The sequence below is a fragment of the Pogonomyrmex barbatus genome, unplaced genomic scaffold (assembly GCF_055798465.1).
Source record: "Pogonomyrmex barbatus isolate J1 unplaced genomic scaffold, ASM5579846v1 scaffold2, whole genome shotgun sequence".
NCBI classification, from domain to species: Eukaryota; Metazoa; Arthropoda; class Insecta; order Hymenoptera; family Formicidae; genus Pogonomyrmex; species Pogonomyrmex barbatus.
In genome coordinates this window covers 24,573,188-24,594,823 of record NW_028297116.1, presented here as the reverse complement: position 1 = coordinate 24,594,823, position 21,636 = coordinate 24,573,188, and the positions used below count along the sequence as shown (strand labels likewise).

General features: G+C 35.2%; 1 protein-coding gene across 9 annotated transcripts in view; it reads right to left on the bottom strand.

The window, feature by feature from the left end:
- Positions 1-21,636, bottom strand: part of LOC105429627 (Inwardly rectifying potassium channel 2) — a 241,099-nt gene that overhangs the window by 12,296 nt on the left and 207,167 nt on the right. For 2 of the 9 annotated variants that reach the window (XR_016139131.1, XM_089076431.1), the window contains one exon: positions 14,559-21,248. The exons of 6 other annotated variants lie outside the window; for them this stretch is intronic. Coding sequence is in view for 1 of the 3 variants with exons in the window: in XM_089076431.1 (XP_088932557.1) it covers positions 21,244-21,248 (5 nt within the window). In the remaining 2 variants the exon portion in view is untranslated. Of the gene's footprint in view, positions 1-14,558; positions 21,249-21,636 lie in introns of those variants that run through there. One more of the 9 variants, XR_016139132.1, reaches the window with a different exon arrangement.

Here is a 21,636-nt window from a genome sequence, read left to right as displayed (position 1 = left end):
ACATATATAATATATATATATATATATATATATTACATATTTGTAACGTCCAATTATATATAAATTGTTCATATTTTTAAAAATACACCTGCACCATGATAAAAATTCACAAATATACAGCGTCATAACGTTTTTATTTTGCAAATAAAATGTTATTAAAAATTTTTTTATTCTAATTAAATTTTTCAGACATCAGTCGTATATTTCATATTGTCAAGAAAGATAAAAGAAAAAAGAATGTAGGAGTAGATAGCATCTCCTAATGGAGAATGGCTGGAGATCGAACTCGAGCTCTTCGCATGGCAACTCTGACACATTACCACTCTACAAGAGAAGAATTCCATTTATTATATATCATTTTGATATTTTTGATGTATGCACGATTAAAATAGTTAAAATGTGCATATAAACATTTGCGAAAAGAACTATACTTTATTGCATTGTTACATACACAATTTATTACATAATTCATTCTCTTGTTTACTATCACACGTTAAATTTATTTCGGATAAATTTATTATAAAAAGAATGGTGTGTTGTAGCCAGATCTACAACCAATAATAAAATAACAACCAATAATAAAAGTAGTCCGCATGGCAACAAAATTAGGTCGCATGAATCTCGAAAAGTCTTTCGAAAGACGACACAAATGTGTGACCGCCGAAATTGCGACCAGTCTTTCGAAAGACCGCAGAAATGCATCACGCGAGAACATTGTGAAAAAGCCTATCAGCAAATTCCTAAATTTGATGATCAAACCGAGCGTAATATTGATTAATCAATATCACGCAACCGATCGACGCAATCGATCAGAATGCTGATCGGGCATCGATCAGATTATATAACGGTTACATAAGGCGGACTCGGGAGAGTCAAGAGTCAAGAGTCAAGAGTCAAGAATCAAGCATAACGTGTCGTTCGGAATCGTTATTATAATTATCGCGCAAGATATTACAAGAGCGCGGCGAAGTTCACGCGAGCCGTACTATCAGCGTCTCAGGTGACATATTCGGTCGTCGGCCGCCAGAGTAACGCGATACGCGCCGAGCCGCCCGCCGACGTTTAACCGTGTGTGAAAGAAATAAAATAAGCAATACTAAATTCAAGAAATTGTGCATTTATTAAATAAACCAGTAAGAATAAAGAAAGTGTGTTAGTGAATTCAAGAAGATTTCCTTCCATTCTTTTGATCCTGCTCGGAGTCCCAACTCCTTAGGCTTAACGAACCCGACTATCTCTAATATTATCGTTGTAGCCCATCCGGGGTACAACAGGTGAAACATCTTGGAGAAAAAGGCTAGTTAACGGGCAAATTGGTAGATTAACTAGCCATTTATTATGGTTTAGTCATCAGAAGAAAGTTTAATTCAATAGAAAAAATAAGAGAAGAGATATGGGTTACGCTATATCGTAAGATCTCAATGGACCTCAGCACAAGAAATGTCCGAGTGGTGCCAACTCGTGGTGTACGTGGCGAGATAGCGAAAGCTACAGAAAACCTGAAAGACTATAAGCACAAACTGGCAATATCAGTAGAATTTTTCGAAGCAATAAAACTTATTTATGCAGAATTAAGTTCTGATGGATTGCTTAATCGCTGGTTGGGCGGATTTATCCAAAATAGCAACGAAAATTTTAATGCCACCGTGTGGTTGATAGCACCGAAGAGTTCATCGAGCGGAAAAAAGTTTTAGATATTTGTGCTGGCATTGCCGTATGCCAATTTAATGATGGGTTGTGCACATAATGCAAGTTCATTATTATCGGGCACAATTGTTATAATTTTTGCGTCAAAGCCGATAAACACCGTATCATGCTCGCCGCTCACGCAGCAACGCAGCGAAAAAGGCTCACTCGAGCATAAAAACCGCGAGAAAACACGAAGAGGATAAAAATCTGAACATTGAAAGATAACTTTATGGTGCTGGGATTGCAGATTAAAGATAAATTCAATTTCATTAAAAAATAAGTTTTAAAACTTTTTTATATGCATAATAAAGTTATAAAACTCATTTTTTAATAACGCGATTCATTAGATTTAAAAAATTTCCCAAAAAAGACCGTAATTATGGCCGGTTACATAGGTATTACTCCGTAAGTCGGATAGTCAAGAGTATTATAAATTAGTACAAAAAAGGAATTCCAAAATAAAAAAGGAAATTTTTTTCTCCATAATTGAAACGTCCAAATCAAATCAAACAAGAATAAAAGTAAATTAAAAAGAAACAGGTATTAAAAAAAATTAAATGAAAGTAAAAATTAAAATAAAATTATAAAAAAACAAAAAAGTAAGTAAAGAGATAAGTAAGTAAAGAAGTAAAGAATGAATAAATATCACGGGCAGAACGTCGATCTATCTGTACAAGTTCGTAGTTCATCGTTGTTGACCGAAAAACGTGTAAAGTTAACAAATACAGAATTGAAGGCAAAAGAAGGAGAAAGGGAGGGAGAAGAATTGTGTGTGGTGGAGATGGAAACAAAAGGAGAAAAGAAGGAATTAAATAGGGGATAACTGGTTTATGATCGGCAGATAATTCTCAGGCAAATGATCTGTGGCTATGTTTATTGAGGCGTTGTTTTTTAATATGTAACAATTCGGAAACCAATCGCTTGCATAGAGAGGGTTCGCAATCAAGGATTTTAACTTCCTTCCAATTAAAATCATGGCTCTTTTCGAGACAATGAGAAGAGATTACCGAAGGAGAACTGCACGTCTTCTTTATGTCCCTAATATGCTCACTCAATCTGGTGCCTAGTTGCTTCGTTTGGCCCACATAGCTGGCATTACAAGAGAGGCAATTGAATTTTATATACAACATCACAACGAAGGATCTAATTGATAATTCTTGCCTGTTTTTATAAAGTACTCAAGAGAACTACGATTGGAAAACATTAATGATAAATGGCATCAGTTTGCAATTCTCCTGAACTTTTCCGAAATATTTTTAATGTATGGAACAGTAAAATATTTCTTTCGCTCTGGTGTTGTTGTTCATCACTATTCGAAGTAACCTCCGCAACAAAATGAGAGAAATGTTTGATGCGACCATTTATAGTCGAAAAAATAAAATCAAGAGGATAATTATTATTTACAAGAATCTTAATGGTTTCTCTTAGATTTTTTTCTTGAAATCTAGGATGTGATAAGAATAAAACCCTGTCAACCATTCCTAAAATGACACTTTTCTGTTGCAAAGGGTGACTCGAATGAAAATTTAAATATCTGCCGGAAAAAGTAGGTTTTTTTTGTATAGGTCAAATAAAACACTATCTACAATCAGATTAATATCCAAGAAGCTGATACCACTATCCTTTCCAAATTCATGATAAACTGCAGCCTCTCGTGGAAGGAATTGAAGATTGATAAAATATCGTCAAAATAATTAAAAGGGGCTGCTAAAATGTCATCTACATATCTAACATAAAAGGGAAAGACAGCAGATATACGATCGATAGCAGCTTTTTCTAAGTCTTGTAAAACAATGTCAGCGATAATCGGCGATAACGGAGAGCCCATTGGAGGGGTGCCAAAAACTTGTTTGTAAAACATATCATTAAAGGTAAAAAAAGTGGAATCTAGCACCAAAGCAACGGTTAATAAACTTCTTCTATAGTACTTCTTCTATAGTCGAGGTGCGACTTTCAATATAGTTCTATCGCTTGATGATACTTCTTATCCCAAAGTCTGTCAGGACATTTGTAAAAAGCAAAATCATATCCAACGATATCAATCTGTGATCAGAATTTGATAATATACTATCAAGTTTATTGACGAAATAGAAGCTGTTGCCCACCTGAAATGCTTAGGAATGTCACTATCAATTATCTCATGCAAGAAGGAGACTACGGACATAAAGGGCTATTAATAGAAGAACAATGATGCGAAGAGGATAGCCCCTTATGAAATTTGTGTATTTTCGGCAACCTGTAGGCATTATTTCCATCTTATGAATGTAATCTCCGCGATCCAAAACAAGTAACGTTCCTTTTATTGGCTTTCGTAAAAAGTACATTCGGGTTATTTTTAATGAAATGTTCGTTAGATCAAGAATTTTTTCATTTTGTAATAGAGTCTCCAAGATGGAAATAATGCTATCAGACTCAGACATATTTAGGGTCATTCTCTCCAATCCAATTAAAAAATTGACGAAAAAAGTGCGTTCTCTTCTTATACGCTGGAAGAAGATTGCTATTATCGACGGTGATATATATATGAGAGACTACTCGTCACTGATGGAAATTTGTCTAGAGTCTACAAGTTGCCGAAAATACATAAATATCCCCGTCGCATCATTGTTTCTTCTATTAATAGCTCTTTATATCCATTAGTCTCCTTCTTGCCATGAGATAATTGATAGTGGTATTCCTAAGCACTTCAGCTATGTGGGCAACAGCTTCCATCTCGTCAATAAGCTTGAAGGTATATTACCAGATTCTGATCACAGATTGATATCGTTGGATATGATTTTGCTTTTTACAAATGTCCCGACAGACTTTGGGATAAGAAGCATCATCAAGAGATAGAACTATATTGAGAATCGCACTTCGATACCACAGAAGAAGTTTATTAACACCGTTGCTTTGATGCTGGATTCCACTTTTTTATCTTTAATGATGTTTTACAAACAAGTTTTTGACACCCCAATAGGCTCTCCGTTATCGCCGATTATCGCTGACATTGTTTTACAAGACTTAGAAGAAGCTGCTATCGACCGTATACCTACTGTCTTTCCCTTTTATATTAGATATGTAGATGATATCATTTTAGCAGCCCCTTTTAATTATCTTGACAATATTTTATCTTCAATTCCTTCTACGATAGTAACTGTAGTTTATCATGAATTTGGAAAGGATAGTGGTATCAGCTTCTTGGATGTTAACCTGATTGTAGATGGTGTTTTATTTGACTTATACAGAAAATCTACTTTTTCCGGCAGATATTTAAATTTTCATTCGAGCCACCCTTTGCAACAGAAAAGAGATGTCATTTTGGAAATGGTTGACAGGGTTTTATTCTTATCACATCCTAGATTTCAAGAAAAAAATCTAAGAGAAATCATTAAGATTCTTGTAGACAATAATTATCCTCTTGATTTTATTTTTTCGACTATAAATGGTCGCATCAAACATTTCTCTCATTTTGTTGCAGAGATTACTTCGAATAGTGATATGAACAACGACACCAGAGCGAAAGAAATATTTTACTGTTCCATACATTAAAAATATTTCGGAAAAGTTCAGGAGAATGGCAAACTGATGTCATTTATCGTTAACGTTTTTCACTCGTAGTTCTCTTGAGTACTTTATAAAAACAGGCAAAAATTATCAATTAGATCCTTCGTTGTGATGTTGTATATAAAATTCAATTGCCTCTCTTGTAATGCCAACTATGTGAGCCAAACGAGACAACTAGACACCAGATTGGGTGAGCATATTAGGGATATAAAGAAGACATGCAATTCTCCTTCGGTAATCTCTTCTCATTGTCTCGAAAAGAATCATGATTTTAATTGGAAGGAAGTTAAAATCCTTGATTGCGAACCCTCTCTATGCAAGCAATTGGTTTCCGAACTGTTACATATTAAAAAACAACGGCCTCAATAAATATAGCGACAGATCATTTGAGAATTATCTGCCGATCATATACCAGTTATCTCCTATTTAACTCCTTCTTTTCTCCTTTTATTTCCATCTCCACCACACACATTTCTTCTCTTTCTCCTTCTCCTTTCTCTGCCTTCAATTCTGTATTTGTTAACTTTATAAGTTTTTTTGGTCAGTAGTGATGATTATAAACTTGTACAGATGGGATGGGATGTCGACATTCTGCCCGTGGTATTTATTCATTTTTTTTTAGACTTCTTGACTTCTATAATTTTACTCTTGGACATTTTTATTCTTTACTTATTTTTTTGTTTTTTTATAATTTTATTTTAATCTTTACTTTCATTTAATTTTTCTTAATACTTAATATTTGTTTTTTTAATTTACTTTTATTCTTGTTTGATTTGATTTGAACGTTTCAATTATGAGGAGAAAAAATTTCTTTTTTTATTTTGGAATTCCTTTTTTGTACTAATTTATAATACTCTTGACTGCTCGGTACGACTTAATACCTTTTTGTTTGCTATCAAAATTTTAGTCATTTTTAAGACTAACTATGAGCATTCCTTTGACCTGGTCTTTTTCATTTTTTGTTTCCCTACTGTTTCATCTTGATTGCAAGTGATTCGAGACGGTTTCAATTTATTGCGTAGATTTTATGTAAGTCGAATATTAATATCTTTTTATGTTCGCAATACGATTGTAGTTAAGAATTATTTTGTACATCTTTTTGTTGCAAATTTACTGAGGATGACTTAATACAAGTCGAAACGTTTATATTTTCTGTTGTTTAATAAACCGAGAATTTTTAAGCAAGGAAATCCAGCTAGGGCTTACATCTCCCTCGTTACATCTGCCCTTCATCTCTATCAATTTTATTAAATTTGGCCAAGTTCGTTTATGTATTATTTACAAAAGAGTTTCTCCTTTATTATTAAATTACTGACAAAGATCGGATCGCGATTCCCTCAAAGGACTATCTTCCAAAAATAAAGGACGAAATTCAACATACAGCGCAATTTCTTTTAAAATATACTCCGTAATCAAACCATCTCGAACTCTCATTCGAATATTGACACAGAGATCCATCACGACCCCGGAACCTTCCACCTTCCCCTTCCTCCAAAGTCTTATATAAACTACGATTCTGAGCACATCGCTTTTTTATTTTCCGAAGACTTCCTTATCAAAGCTTAAACAGTTAATCAGTGTGTGACTTAAACCTTTCGAGTTAAGTTACTGGAGTTAAGATTCCGCCAACCACCACACAATCATCTCGACTCATATGCTGTCGACAATACTTCTCAGCATCGTCCATAGTAAGTCGAATTATTTTCTATTTATCATTCGGTTGTAACGCGCATCGGCCCCATCCCCTCTGTACATGACCGCGAAATTCTGTCTTGTCTCATTTTTGCCTCTGATTATCCAATAATCAATAACACTCATCTCTTTCTCTCTCTCTCTCTCTCTCACTTTCCTGCCACTTGTCCATAAGTTCGTCCTTAGGATATGCGACCGCCGAAAAAGTCGCATTCACTCACACTCTCACTTTCCTGTCGCATGTCCATAAGTTCACTCTTAGGATACGCAGTGTAGGGATCACCGCTAAGGACATCAAACTTCCTCTTTACATGGAGGTTCTGCGGAGGGATCCATATGACGTAATTCCCTTGTTTCTTCCTTCCGACTCCCTCCCGTACCTCATTTCCGTCAATTGCTTTTATGACGCTATCCCGAATCCTCTTCCACACATCATGGAATTTATTAGGCGATACCATCCTAGGAATCACTATAAATATGTATAATACCGGACAGGATCTTACACATTATCTTATTACACGGAAAAATCGTATTAGGATCAATTTCCTTGAGAATTTCTGCCCGATGACCTCCGAACTTATGTAAATCGCGGCATGCACGCACGCACGCTTGCGCGCACGCACACATGCGCGCGCGCACGTGCATATATTGCACTGCGTTTCATATACCAATCGAATTGTTAAGTTCCTTTTTTGTGAAATTCATTGTTACAAATTTATTTTCACAAATTACTCGAATTTGTAATTTTCTTAATTGTAAATGCGTTCTAACATGCCTTCGGATTCCGATGAATTCTCCTTGTTCATGTGATAGCATTTTCGAAATTAGACATAATTCGAAATTAAATATTTGTTTTCTTAATTTATTTATTATCCCTCCTTTGTTTCCCGCTACTCGAAATCGCACGAGGTCCTATCTTAGATTAAAGAAATTAACTTCTTTGACCTAAAAACGAACCATCGACCACACTAGCGCATGCAGACATTATAACATCATTGACGTTGACCCGTTACCCTGTACGAAAGATGCATTCGACCCGCAGGTCGACACTTCAAAATTTGCGAGAGAGAAAGATAGAGAAAAAACAGTTTCGAGCATCTTTCGGAGCTCCACTAATTAAATTAAATTCCTTCTTTTGGAGCTTGGACGTAACATTATAGAAAAAGAAGTCTCTTAGAAATTTTCAAATATTTCAGAAATATTTTTTACAAAATATTTTATACTTTTTTAGATTTTTTGTAAAATTTTGTAAAATTTAATCAGAAATTATAAAATGATACATATTAAAAATCTTAGAATATGCCATAATTTACGCTTGAAAAATTCTAAGAAAAGATGTCAACTTTTTTAGTATTTTATTTTAATTCATACAGAAATCTGAGAAAAATTTTCACTGGAAAAAATTTTCATAAGAAAACTGTAAAATATGAAATAAAAACCATTATGCCATTGAAGATCCAATAAATAGCTGATTAATAGAACCGTTAAATTATTTTGTTATGTATGATGCGGCAATATGCAAGAGGATATCATATTGTTATGATCGAGCGGTGTTCCGCTCGGCGCTGCCCTCGTTTCGATTTCTTATGTGAAGATCGTTCCTTGTCGACACGATCGTCAAACGGTTGCGAAGGCGTTGTTGTCATGTTGAGAGAGTGGACGGCGCGGCACGCGAGTTTGAGCTGTGTCGCGGTGCATTTACATATTATTATTAAAGTTCTTGTTGAAGCTTCTATGTTATTGTGAATAAAAGAGGTGTGTTCCTTCGTTTTCTAAAAACTGTCTCTTCCTTCCCTGGCGCGAGTGTTTCGCGAATGAACTCGCCGCGAGCGTGATATTTTTGGGGATCCGAAATAGGATAACATAGCGGAGCGTCAAGCGGAATTAATCGACAAGGATGTGATGACGGAAATGAGCACAAGAAGGAGCTTTGGGGAGACGGGTTGTCTCGGCGAGAAAGAGAGCTCACACGCGTGCAGAAGAACTGGAAACGACTCCGAGTCTGAAATGATTCTCCGTATGATGATGGAGGAGCTTCGCCTTCTCAGAGAAGAGCGTGCGGAGCGGTGACGCAGAGCGGAAAAGCAGGGAGAATCAGTGCAGCAGTTCGATGAACAACCAGTATCAGGTCAGTCAAATTCAATTTTTAATTTTTCTAACGAGAATAACAGTCTTGATTTTAAATGAAAGCCCGATACGTACGACGGACGTGTTCCTTTGCGAGAATTGAGAATTTTTATCGCAGTTTGAATTAATCGCTCGGGCAAATAGATGGGAAAATTCGGAGATAGTGGTCGTATTGGCTTCTTAGTTTCGTATTGGTTTAAGAGGGAAGGCTCGTTCGGTTTTACAGGGAGAAACGGAATTGGAAAATTAAACGCAAAAACGCAATATAGCGAATTAGTTTCAAGGTTAGAGTTACGTTTTAGGAAAAAACTTTCGACTCAAAATTACTACATGCAATTTATAAATCGAAAACAAAAATTTGGAGAGGATTTGGCTACGCTTGGCTCGGACTTGGAGCGTTTGTCTCGTCTTGCCTATCCGGAATCATCTGGTTTGCAGGATAAAATTGTGTACTCGCAATTTATTGTATCCGCTATCGCGATAGCGGATGGTTTTCTTAAACAGATTCTACAATTGGAAAGGTACACATTTCTAAGAGTCGCCATGGAAAGAGCCTTAGCGATAAAAGTTATCAAAGAAAATAATTTTCCGGAATTCCAGGAGAGGGACCGAAAGGGAAAAATTAATTTTGAAAGCGGTCGCAATTGGAACTTTTTGAACGTAGGAGAAATTTATTAGCGTGATTATAAATAATATCGCGGGAAATTTGAAAGGATTAATTTCAAAGGAAAACAAAAAGAAACTTTCGGTTCTAAAGAAAGAACCAGGGAATGCTAACAATGTGAAGTTAGGGGACACTTCCGATCGGAGTTTTCTTCATTGATTAATTGAAAGAACGGAAACACGGACTCGCCGAGCTTTGCAGCGGTGTAACGCAGGGCTCGGCGCGAAAATGTAATATCGCAAAGGGAAAGAATTTTTCTTTCGGGAATTTAAGTGGGAAATCGGGAGATTTTTATTTTTGAGAAATCGGGAAAAATTAAATGATCAACATTGCATTTTCAAAATTGACACAGATTCAGATGTTTCGATTCTAAATAAAAGACGGTTAGAACGGAAAGTCAACAGTTTTGAGTAAGGAATAAAAATTGAGATATCCTACAAGGGCAAGAAGTTGATTTTAAGACAAATGTTAAAGTTGAAATAGGGAAGTTTTCCTTAGAATTTTCGATGTACATGATGGAAATAGAGGATAAATGCATCTTGGGAATAATTTTCTTGCTAAGGTCGGGCAGAATAAGATCTTCAATTCGCTCTTCAATAATGACATTTCCAGGAAAGATGAGAACCTAATGACGAAAAAGATGATCTAATGAGAAAAGATGAGAATCTTGTTCTTGTATTAGTCTCTCAGAAAAGAAAATCCTTGAATTTTTGTTAGATTTCTTTAAGGAATTCCGAAAAACTAAATGATTTACAGAAGAAAAGTTTTTCTAAATTTCTAGAAGAATTTCAGGATGTCTTTTCAAAGAACATTGTAGCTGATAATTGTTCGGTAATAGAGCACTAAATTTCTATAGGGAAATCAAGTGCTATTAAACAAACTCCTAGACGCATTTCCTTATAGATGCGAGACGAGAATAGAGAAAATTCTCGAAGAGATGAAACAATAAGGGGTAATTGAAGAATAGTCCTTACGGACCTGCGTTTCACCTGCGTTTATGGTAAAAAAGGACGGGATATTGTGGTTTTGTATGGATTATAGAAAAGCTCAACGTTGTCACTGAGAAGGATTATTACTCATTGCTAAAAACTGATGATTTTGATCGATTATCAGGAAATTCTTGGTTTTCCGGATTTAAAAAGTGGATATTGGCAGGTGAAATTACGTCTAGAAAATAAGGAAAAGACGGCACTCTTAATAGATAATAGTTTGTGGCAATTCACTGTGATGCCATTTAGATTATGTAATGCTCCGGCGACTTTTGAAAGGTTAATGGAAAGAGTTCTTCATCAAATATTAAATGAAATCTGTTTGGTTTATTTAGATAATGTTGTGACTTTTAGTAAAACCTTCGAGAAGATGTTGGCTAATCTACAGGAAGTTTTTCTTCATCTTAGAGCAGCAAATTTAAAAATAAATCCAAAGGAATGTCCCTATTTGGAAGGAAGGTTAAATATTAGGTGTACAAAAAAGTTCTGAGCTTTAGATTTCATACAACCGAAATAACAATTTAAATTTTATACATCTTCCCGCCCTTTTGCGGTTTTAAAGCATTGACCTACTAAAATGCCATACGGTTTGGCGTTTGATGCACATAACCTCAAAAATCAGTAGTGTTCATAATGGCAATAACAAAAGAGCATATTCGATTTTCTATCCACTTCGCGTTTCATCTGAAGAAAAATGCTGCTGAAGCCATTGCAATGATTTGTGCTGCATATGGAGAGAACGCTGTAAGTCATACTACATGTAAAAGATGGTATCAAAAATTTTACCAAGGAGATTTCAGTTCTTGAAGATGAACCGCGTGCTGGACGCCCTCAAAAAATTGAAACGGACGAACTGCAAGCACTGCTAGATATAAACTCTGCGCAAACTGAAAAGGAGCTTGCAGAACAGCTTGGCGTTACGCAGCAAACCATTTCCGTACGTTTATATACGATGGGAAAGGTTCAGAAGGAAGACAGATGGGTTCCGCATGAATTGTCCGAAGACAACAAAAATCGTCGGCGTGACACTGCACTAACTTTGCTTTCAAAGTTTCGGAAAAAAGATTTTCTGCACAAAATCATTACAGGTGATGAAAACTGGATTCTTTATGATAACTCTAAATGTAGAAAATCATGGGTTGACCCTGGTCAACCTTCGACATCGGCGCCAAAGCCCAATATCCACGCCAAGAAGATTTTGCTCTATATCTGGTGGGATTGGAAAGGTGTGTTGTATTACGAGTTGTTACAACCGGGTGAAACAATCACGGCAGACCGCTACCAACAACAATTGACCAATTTGAGCGATGCATTAGAAGAAAAGAGGCCATTTACTGGCCAAGGACGTCATAAAGTAATCTTGCTTCATGACAATGCTCGACCACATGTTGCGAAAGCGACTCAGGACCATATCTTTGCGTTAGGCTGGGAACTTCTCCCACACGCGGCATATAGCCTAGACATGGCGCCTTCCGATTACTACCTATTTCGGTCGCTGCAGCATCATTTGGCTGATACACATTTCGTGAGATTTGAAGAGATACGAAAATGCATTGATGACTTTATCGCTTCGAAGCCGGTGAGCTTCTATCGTCAAGGAATTCGCAAGCTACCCGAAAGATGAAAGGTCGTTGATGCAAACGGGGAATATTTCGCTGATTAATATTTTTTTGTTTGTTTTTGAATAAACATTGCATTTTACAAAAAAAGCTCAGAACTTTTTTGTACACCTAATATTTAGGTCATGAAATCACGAAGGAAGAATCTCTACTGATTCTGAAAAGATTGCTTCCATGCTGGAATAGCCTGTTCCGCGGAATAAGAAATAAATCCTAGCTTTTAGGATTTAATAAGTAGCTTTTTGGGATTTTGCTCTTATTATAGGAAATTTGTTAGAGGATTTTTGCAAATTGCAAAACCCCTATTTTCCTTGACAGAGAAACAGCATAGGTTTGTCTGGGATAAACAAGAGATTTAAAATTGTCAAGAGATTTAAAAAGTTGAAACAGTGTTTGATCTCTTCCCCTGTCTTGTCTTTTCTCGAAATAGGAAAATTCATTTTAAATACTGACGCCTCGAATCATTGGCGCTGTTTTGTCTCAGATTCAAGAAAGAAAGGAGAAAGTAATTGTTTATTTTAGTAGGGTGTAAAACCGAAAGAAACTTTTGTGTTACTCGTAGAGAGCTGTTAGTAGTAGTTGACTCTTTTAAAAGTTTTCATCACTATTTGTACGGACGGAAATTCTCAATAAGAACTGACCTGATGTTTCTCTCCGATGGTTGATGTCTTTTAGGAAACTAGAACAATTGGCCTGCTGGTTGAAATGTCTTCAGCAATATAATTTTGAAATTTTTCATCGAGGGAAATCGCATGGGAACGCAGATGAGTTATCGCTCTTGTGCGAAAAATGATTGTAATTATTGCGCCAGAATAGAGAGAAAAGAGGAGGAAAATAAAGGAATATTTAAGAAGATTAGTTTTAAAGGGAAGAGAATCAAAGGATTGGCGGGCAGCACAGTTAGAAGATTCTTCGATTGTTAAAATTCTTCAGAGTAAAGAAAGATAGATGCCCTTTTCGACATGAGATTAATTCCGGGAATATTTCATCAAAAATTATTGATTTCAATAGGATTCTCTAGTTATCAAAGATAGAATTTTTTGTAGGAGATGGGAGTCTCCGGATTTAAAAACTGTTATTTTTCAAATTGTTGTTCCTCACAAAATAATGCAGCAGATTTTGGAGGAGGCTCATGATTCTTCTATAAGAGGACATTTCGGAATTAATAAAACTCTTAGAGAAGAAGATTCGGAAGCGTTTCTTTTAGAAAACATGCAAACAAGATATGGAACATTAGATTAGGACCTAAAAAAAAGTTTGTGTTGTCAAAAAAGATCCTGCTGTAAAGAGAAAATCTGCTTTTCAGATTTATAATGTGTACTCTCTTTGAGAGAATGCAGATGGACGTGTTAGATCCCTTACCATCTGTTCCTCTTCTGGAAATAAATATTTATTAGTATTGACTGATTGTTTCTCAAGATGGGTGGAAGCTTTTCCACTTAGAAATATCAAAGTTAGTACAGTGAGCAGAAGTCTTTATAAACCAAATAATATCTAGGCATGGGGTGCCATTGGAAATACATACGAACCAGAGAAAGAATTTTGAGTCGCAAATGTTCCAGAAGTTATGTCGAATGTTAGGAATAAAGAAAACACGGACTACTCCTCTTCATTCACAATCCAACGATCAGATGGAACGACAACATCAGACTATTAAATTATTTATCAAAATTATTTCAGAAAATTAGAGAGATTGAAATCGTTGGGATTCCTTTAGGATTATTGGTTTAGAGATCTTTCAAGCATGAAGTCACAGGTTTTACTTCTGCAGAATTAAATTTGGGAAGAGAATTAACCTATAGATCTTCGCGATTGTCCTCCTGAAACCGGTAATGTTTCCCAGGAAAGAGAATATTCATTTAGAATAAGAGAGAGAGAATGAATCATATCCATAATGTTGCGAGTCAATGAATTTGAGATCTCAAAGGACGAAAATGAATTATGATCGAAAGGATAGGCGGCTGAATTTTGTGTCTGGCCAGAAGATTTGGTTTTATAATCCTTAAAAAATGCGAAAATAGAGCTCCCAAGTTGCAAAGTAGTTAGGAAGGACTTTATGAGATAGTAAGGAAAATGAGCAACGTAGTTTATTATGTTCAGAAAACGAAAAGATACAAGAATAAAAAGAAATAGTGCATTTAGATAGACTAGCTCCATTTGAGGAAAAGAGAAATTTATAGGGAAAAGAATCAAAACTGATCCTGTATATGTATAAAAACAGATGGGAAAATATTTTATTTTTGGGGAAAATTATTAATTAAAAAAAGAATTCTTTAAGTAAATACTATTTATGTTTACGTTTCTTATATGAGGCTTGTTTGAAATCGCCGCTTTAAAAGAAAGATCTTCTGCTTTCTGCCCGAATATCTAGCTGAAGAAATTCTTTTTTTTTTTTTAAAGAAAACTCGCCCGCGGTTTTTGATTATCTTCCCGCTGGGCCTTAGGACGAATGTCGAGGCAGGGACTTGGAGTGTCCATAAGGATGAGAGGGTCCACGGAAGCTTTTCCCTCCTTGTCCGAAGATTCAAGAAACAAGTGCGCAAAACACAAGCGCAAAAGAGGAATTATAAAGGAAGAAGAAAAAAGAAAAAAAATGACCTCGTATCGGCACGGGACTTCCGAGAGGAGTAAAGTTTGAGACTAGTTCGGTGCTCGGTAATCCATAGCAGCAGCTCGGGAAGAGCAGGAAACCGACAGATTCCCTGAGAGCTTCATCTTGAAAGAAAAAGTCAATTTTTTGGCGAGGGAGCTCCCTGGAATTGTCGGGACAACAATTTCGAAGAGGAAGGGAGTGACGACTGAACGGTGTTACGCTCGGCGCTGCTCTCGTATCGACTTCTTATGTGAAGATCGTTCCTTGTCGACGCGGTCGTCAAGCGGTTGCGAAGGCATTGTTGTCGTGCTGAGAAAGTGAACGGCGCGACGCGCGAGTTTGAGCTGTGTTGCGGTGCATTTACTTATTATTATATATTAAAACTCTTGTTAAAGCTCCTGTGCTATTGTGAATAAAAGAAGTGTGTTCCTTCGTTTTCTAAAAACTCTTCCTTCCCTGGCGCGAGTGTTTCGCGAGTGAACCCACCGCGAGCGCGATATTTTCCAGCAACACTTGCTTGCTCGCTGAGTGATTGAACGTGATTGTTTGAATCCACAGATGAGTAGACTAGTAACATCAAATGCACACATGGATACGATATCTTCCATCTCCTTTTCATCTATTCATCTATATCTTCATTTTTCAGATTACAACGTCTATAATAAAATTTAGTATCTATTAGACACAACTGCTCTGCTTACCAATATTTATTTTTGCTAAAAACATTTTACTAGAATGTTGAATATGTGTATACATATAAAGTTCAGTGAACAATTTTTTTTGTTAGACTTTGCATTGTAATTTCACAAGCTCAGGAATGTTTTTTCATGTAATCTGAAGTGTGGTAGGTTTCCTTTTGTTCATATAAGCTGCAAATCTTCTATATGAAGGAAACGTTAATCTCAAATAACAGCTACATGTCGAACGAAAATAAATTTTCTATTTTTTCGATTTTTTTATTAAATCGACGCACTTTTTTTGTGTGTACTTTAATTGTATAAAAGGATTTTGTAATCTGTAAAGCCAATTCAAAGATTGATACTCTGTAATGTACCGATAATTCCCATCAGTTTAGAATACTTTTAAGGCATATAATTATGAATATCCCTAAATTTCAATTTCATCTTTTTTTTTTAATATTTTCTATTTATATATAAAGATTAACAGTATATACTCTATTTTCAAGTTTTCTGCGACTTTTTACAATCAGACAATATTTGATACAGGATTTCCGGCAATAACCGGACCTCTCACCAACAAATAAAGAAGATTATATTGAATTAAGAAACCCTATATCATTTTATGATTTTCGAAATAATTAAAGAGTTATTAATTTATAGAGATCCGCGAATGAACAAACATTTGTATGAAAGACCAATCCATTGCTACGTTGCTAGGCGCGCAACAAAATGTTTTAATGTGATCTACAAATGACAGAATATTTGTTTATAGTGACCGCCTCCAACATATTGCCTAGCAACCATAAATGTTACATTGGGTTATCTCTTAGTGTAAAAGCTCATTCGCGGATCTATATAAATTAATAAGTCTTTCATTATTGCAAAAATCATACACCTTTCGATTTAATATAATTCGCTGTCTGTTTTGCCTAAGAGGGTTGATACGGTTATTACCCTGCATGTTTAATTTTATTGTTAGTAATATTTATTTTCATTTATTTTTATTGATATTTATGATATGATTTATATGTTACATAATTTATATTTTATGATTTTATGTGTTGTTATACCCCGGATGGGCACGAACTTATTATCTGGGAAAGTCGGGTTCGCCAAGCCACCCATAAAGGGTTGGAACCCCGAGCAGGATTGTTGGGTGAAGAGTTCTTCTCAAAATCACGTACACTCATTTTATTGATAAACTGAGAAATGTATTAGATTAATTACACAATGTTTTAAGACTACACTTTATAACTTGTCTGACGACGATTTACAATATTTACTCTCGCACTCGAATTCGTTGGGCGATTCGGCACGGTGTTGCGCGGGAGATCGACAATCATTATGTGATATTTGCTTATCTCAACTGTGAAACTCAGCGATGGGCTGCGATCAATCGCGACGGATTACCGTTCTTAGTATGATTCCGCGCTCCCATTCTCGGGTAACCGATTATTGATAATAAATGTCTGATCAGCGTTCTGATTAGATTCGTCGATCGATTGCGTATAATTAATATTGCGCATAGGTCGATTTGTGCTTGATGCAATCTCTCCTGCCACGTACTAGAAGGATTATTTGTATATTTGCCAATGGCGTTGGAGGGTGTCGCCGCTGCAATTCGATCTGCACCCATCGAAAAATTAGGACATCATCTCTCTGGAGTACCGGTCGTGGGGATTCGAGAGAATACATGTATATATGTATATTGTAATATACGTATATATGTGTATCATTGTATTGTTGACGTGTTCTAAACACATTATTTGTGATAAATATCATCACATACCTCGGTAGTCAAAAGGATAAGATGCTTGCTCGGTAAGTAGGAGATCCAGGTTCGATTCCTGGCTGAGGTGGTATTTTTTCGCAAAATAATTACGAGTTTTCATGACTGGTTCGTGGTCGGGCCTCGTAACGCCTCCCTTCTTAATTAAGGAATTTGCTGATCAATTTTTCACAATCGTTTTATATGACGCGATCCTGCGATCTTTCGAAATACTGATCGCAGCTTTTGTGATCTTGCATTTTCGTAGTCTTTCGAAAGATTCTTTTCGTAATGTAAATTGCTTATTGCCATGTGGAATATATCTAGTTGTAGGTCTATGGTTACAACATGCCCTTCCCTTGTTAGCAAAAAAACGGAGATATGAGGTTTTCGCTATGTTTACAAAAATTTTTTCCAATACAATTCTTGTTACAATCGTTTACTTAAAATCGTGTATTTTCGCTTTTTTTTCACTTCTTTTAACGGCGCGGTCTAATACGTAATTTGCTATTTGTATTTAGCTTTACTAATATTTGTTTAGTAACATTTCGTTGCTTTTTCCTTTTTATTGCAAGTATTACCGCTATCACAACGATTATTATTATTGTATTAATGTAGTACTACTTATTGATATAGGTGCTACTTATTGATATACAAAATGTTTTTCTAAGAAAGGCGATATTTTATTTGTGTCCATTTTGTCGTTTATTTTGTTTAATTTTCTTGTTAGGTCTGTAAGGTTTGTTGCGTTTCGTACAACTTTTTTAATTTAATTTTTTCCACTTTATTTGTGTTGAGAGTCTCACCCAGTATTGTTATATTGTTGTGGCCAAGCAGAGGTCCGCTCACTTTTGGCCTCCGAGTAATGTTGTGAAGATTGTTCCTTGCTACGCGCCGTTGTTTATGTTTATCGATCGATTGATTTTAGATTTGACAGAGATTCATACGGAACGGTTTTGAGAAGCTTAAAGATTATAAAACGAGCTGTGTAATAGTTAGCTGTGTAATAGTTGAGCTTATTAAAGTTTTCTCTTTGTAAATGGTCTCTATTTATTTCCGCGAGTTGCGTGAGTGCGAGTTGTGCGAGTGATCACCTGTGACAATATTATAGTTTGGTAGATAAGTTTTTATTTCTTTTCTGCTTTTTACAATTTTCGATTTTATTATCGTGTCCGCTGTGACTATTTTATTTGATAGTGTTATTTTTCTCGTGTTTGCGATAATTTAACGCGTTTCTATTTTGTTTTTACATGAAATTGTAATGGTTTGTTTCGTTGGTATGGAATCAAGAATATGAATTACTTAAGGCTATCCATATGCTATTTTTATTGTCATTTAACTTTACAATAATTTTTTATAATAATTATCGGTTTCCATATATATATATATATATATATATATATATATATATATATATATATAATATATTTCGCATAATGGGTTGGTTTTAACGTTCTTAATCGGAAAACTTTGCTCGCACAAATAATTTGAATTTACTTCTTTACTACATTGTCTTAATTTTTCTTGAGTCACTCTTACGTACGTGTGTCTGTCTATGTCTAGGGCTATTAATGAGTTATTGATTTCTATTAATGCGGACATGTTTTGCTTATATGATACTGGTAACGGTATAATGTTTAATTTCATATATTGGAAGTGAAATTAATGGGAAATGTAGGATTGTGTAGACATCTGTGTTCTCGCAGTGTGTGCTCGTTACTTTCTTTCGTAGTCCAGTTTTCTTCTTTTTCTTTTATTTTAAATAAAAAATATAGATCTTGAGATATTTGCGTTGTTGCCTCTTTGAAATTCTCTAGTATTTCCTTTAGTGGTATTAGTGGGTGTAATATTCCATTCTTAATCTTAATTTCTTAAATAAGTTAGATAGTCTAATGTATTTTCTGCGTGTTGTGTCAATTCGTCGAGGACATTTATAGTTATAAAATATTCTTTGATATTCTCGCGACTTATTTCTGTTGTTATCGTAGTTTCTAATTTTTTGATTGTATTAACTAGGACGTTTTCGTTGTTTTGGATTATTTTCTCTTAATTGTTTATGTGCGCTATTATGATATTTATAATTTTAATGATTTTTTTATTATGTGTTCTGTCATTTGCTGTTTGTTATGTAGAATATTTAATTGTTCGTTAATTAATTTTCTGTCATCATTATTCATTGTTCCGAATAATGTTTTGGCAACGGTTCCTATTGCGTCAATCAGTTTTCATTTTGTTTTTGTGTTTTGTACAAGAAATTTATTCTTTTCATTAAGTGTTTTAGTCGCTGCAATTATTTTTCATTATATTATTGCGTTGTCGGAAAAGTCATGACGCATTTTTGTAACAGATGGCGCTAGTTCATTTTTGGAAGTACTAGAGTCATACTAGAGTCATATACTAGAGTCATTCATATCTATATTATTGCTATGTCATTTGACAGCTGACAATTCTAGCTTCATTCTAAAAAAAAAAAAATTGAGCAATTTGGTTGAGTTTTGCAGATTTTATAACAATTTGAAAATGGAAGACCAAACTATGCATTTTCGTCATATATTATTGTTTTACTTCCGTAAAGGGAAAGAACGCGCGTCAAGCTTGTGAAAAATTGCGTAAAGTTACAATGCTCTACAAGAACGTCACGTGCCAGCGATGGTTCACGAAATTCCGTGTTGGTGATTTTGACCTCAACGACGTTCCTCGGATAGGGAACTCAAACTCACGTTACACGACACGAAACATCCATTATGCAAAAACATTGAACATCCATCATTCAAGCGTTCATAATCTCAAGAAGCTGGGATACGTAAAAAAGCTCGATATTTGGGTTCCTCTTAAACTCAAAGAAGTTCATTTGACGGCGCGTATAAATATATGCGATATGCTCCTTAAATGTAAGGAAAACGATCCTTTTTTGAAGCGATTGATAACTGGTGATGAGAAGTGGATTATTTACAACAATGTGGTGCGGTCCCGACGTGATGATTTGCCTCAAACGACATCAAAAGCAAACATTTATCAGAAGAAGATTAGGCTTTTAGTGTGGTAGGATTTTTAAAGTTTAAAAGTGTTGTGTTTTTCGAGCTCCTATCAAGGAATCAAACAATCAATTCAAATATGTACTGTCGGCAATTGAACAGTTTGAACGAATCCATCATCCAGAAACGTCCAGAGCTCATTAATCGTAAAGGAGTTGTGTTCCATTGTGACAACACGAGACCACACACAAATTTAATCACCTGTCAAAAATTATTGGAGCTTGAATGGGATGTGTTGCCACACCCACCATACTCGTCTGACCTGGCGCCATCAGACTTTCACTTGTTTCGCTCTCTTCCTTGAAAACTTCTTGCATAATATAATGTTTAATTCAGATGAGACTGTAAATCAGCATCTTGTTCAGTTTTTCGCCGATAAAGATAAGTCTTTCTATGAACGAAGAATTATGAAACTCACTGAAATATAGCAAAAGGTTATTAACAAAACGGGCAATATATCATTGATTGATTTTTGTTCTTTATATAAATAAATGAAAAACATAGAAAATTGAAAAATTTTTTGAAAAACATAGAAAAAATAGGTCATGACTTTTCTGACAACCCAATATTATAGTTTTGACACGATCCTTTATTTGTAAATGTTAACATAGTACATACGTTTTGCGTTTTAAATATGTGTTCTTCTATTTGCTCCGCTCATTTTTCGATTGGTGAAATATCTATCTTCTTATATAATAAGAAATATCTATTTTTCAAAATGATTCGATTATATTCAGTTTTCCTATTTCCTCGAAGTATACTCCGGGGTGGTGTTTAAAATTCTCTATTTCCAATGATAGTTTTTTTTCTTTCTCCATAACCCCATGAATGATCCATACATTTATTCTGTAATGTTAAAATAAAATTTTTTATTTTTCATGAAGAGTTTTGCGATATCCAAGGTAGACGTTTCTTTTTTATCGGATTCTCTGGAATAACATTACTTTATTGTTATTTCGCTTTCTTAATTAAAAAATGTCTTCTTTGGAAATTTGTTGAGTTTGCTTTTTGTAGCGTTTGTTGTTTCTCGTGGTGTCTTTTGTAGCGATAGCTTTTGCTTGTATATCTTTTTTATTATGTTGGTGTTAGTTACTTCGTGTGAACTCTCTAGTATTTCGTCTTTCGCAATGGGTCCTGTGACTGCATATCGGCAGTCATGAGGTATCCTTACTACGTTAAGATGGGTTCCTCCGATCGCGCAGTATCGTTCAAAATGGGTTTCATCCCTGAGGAT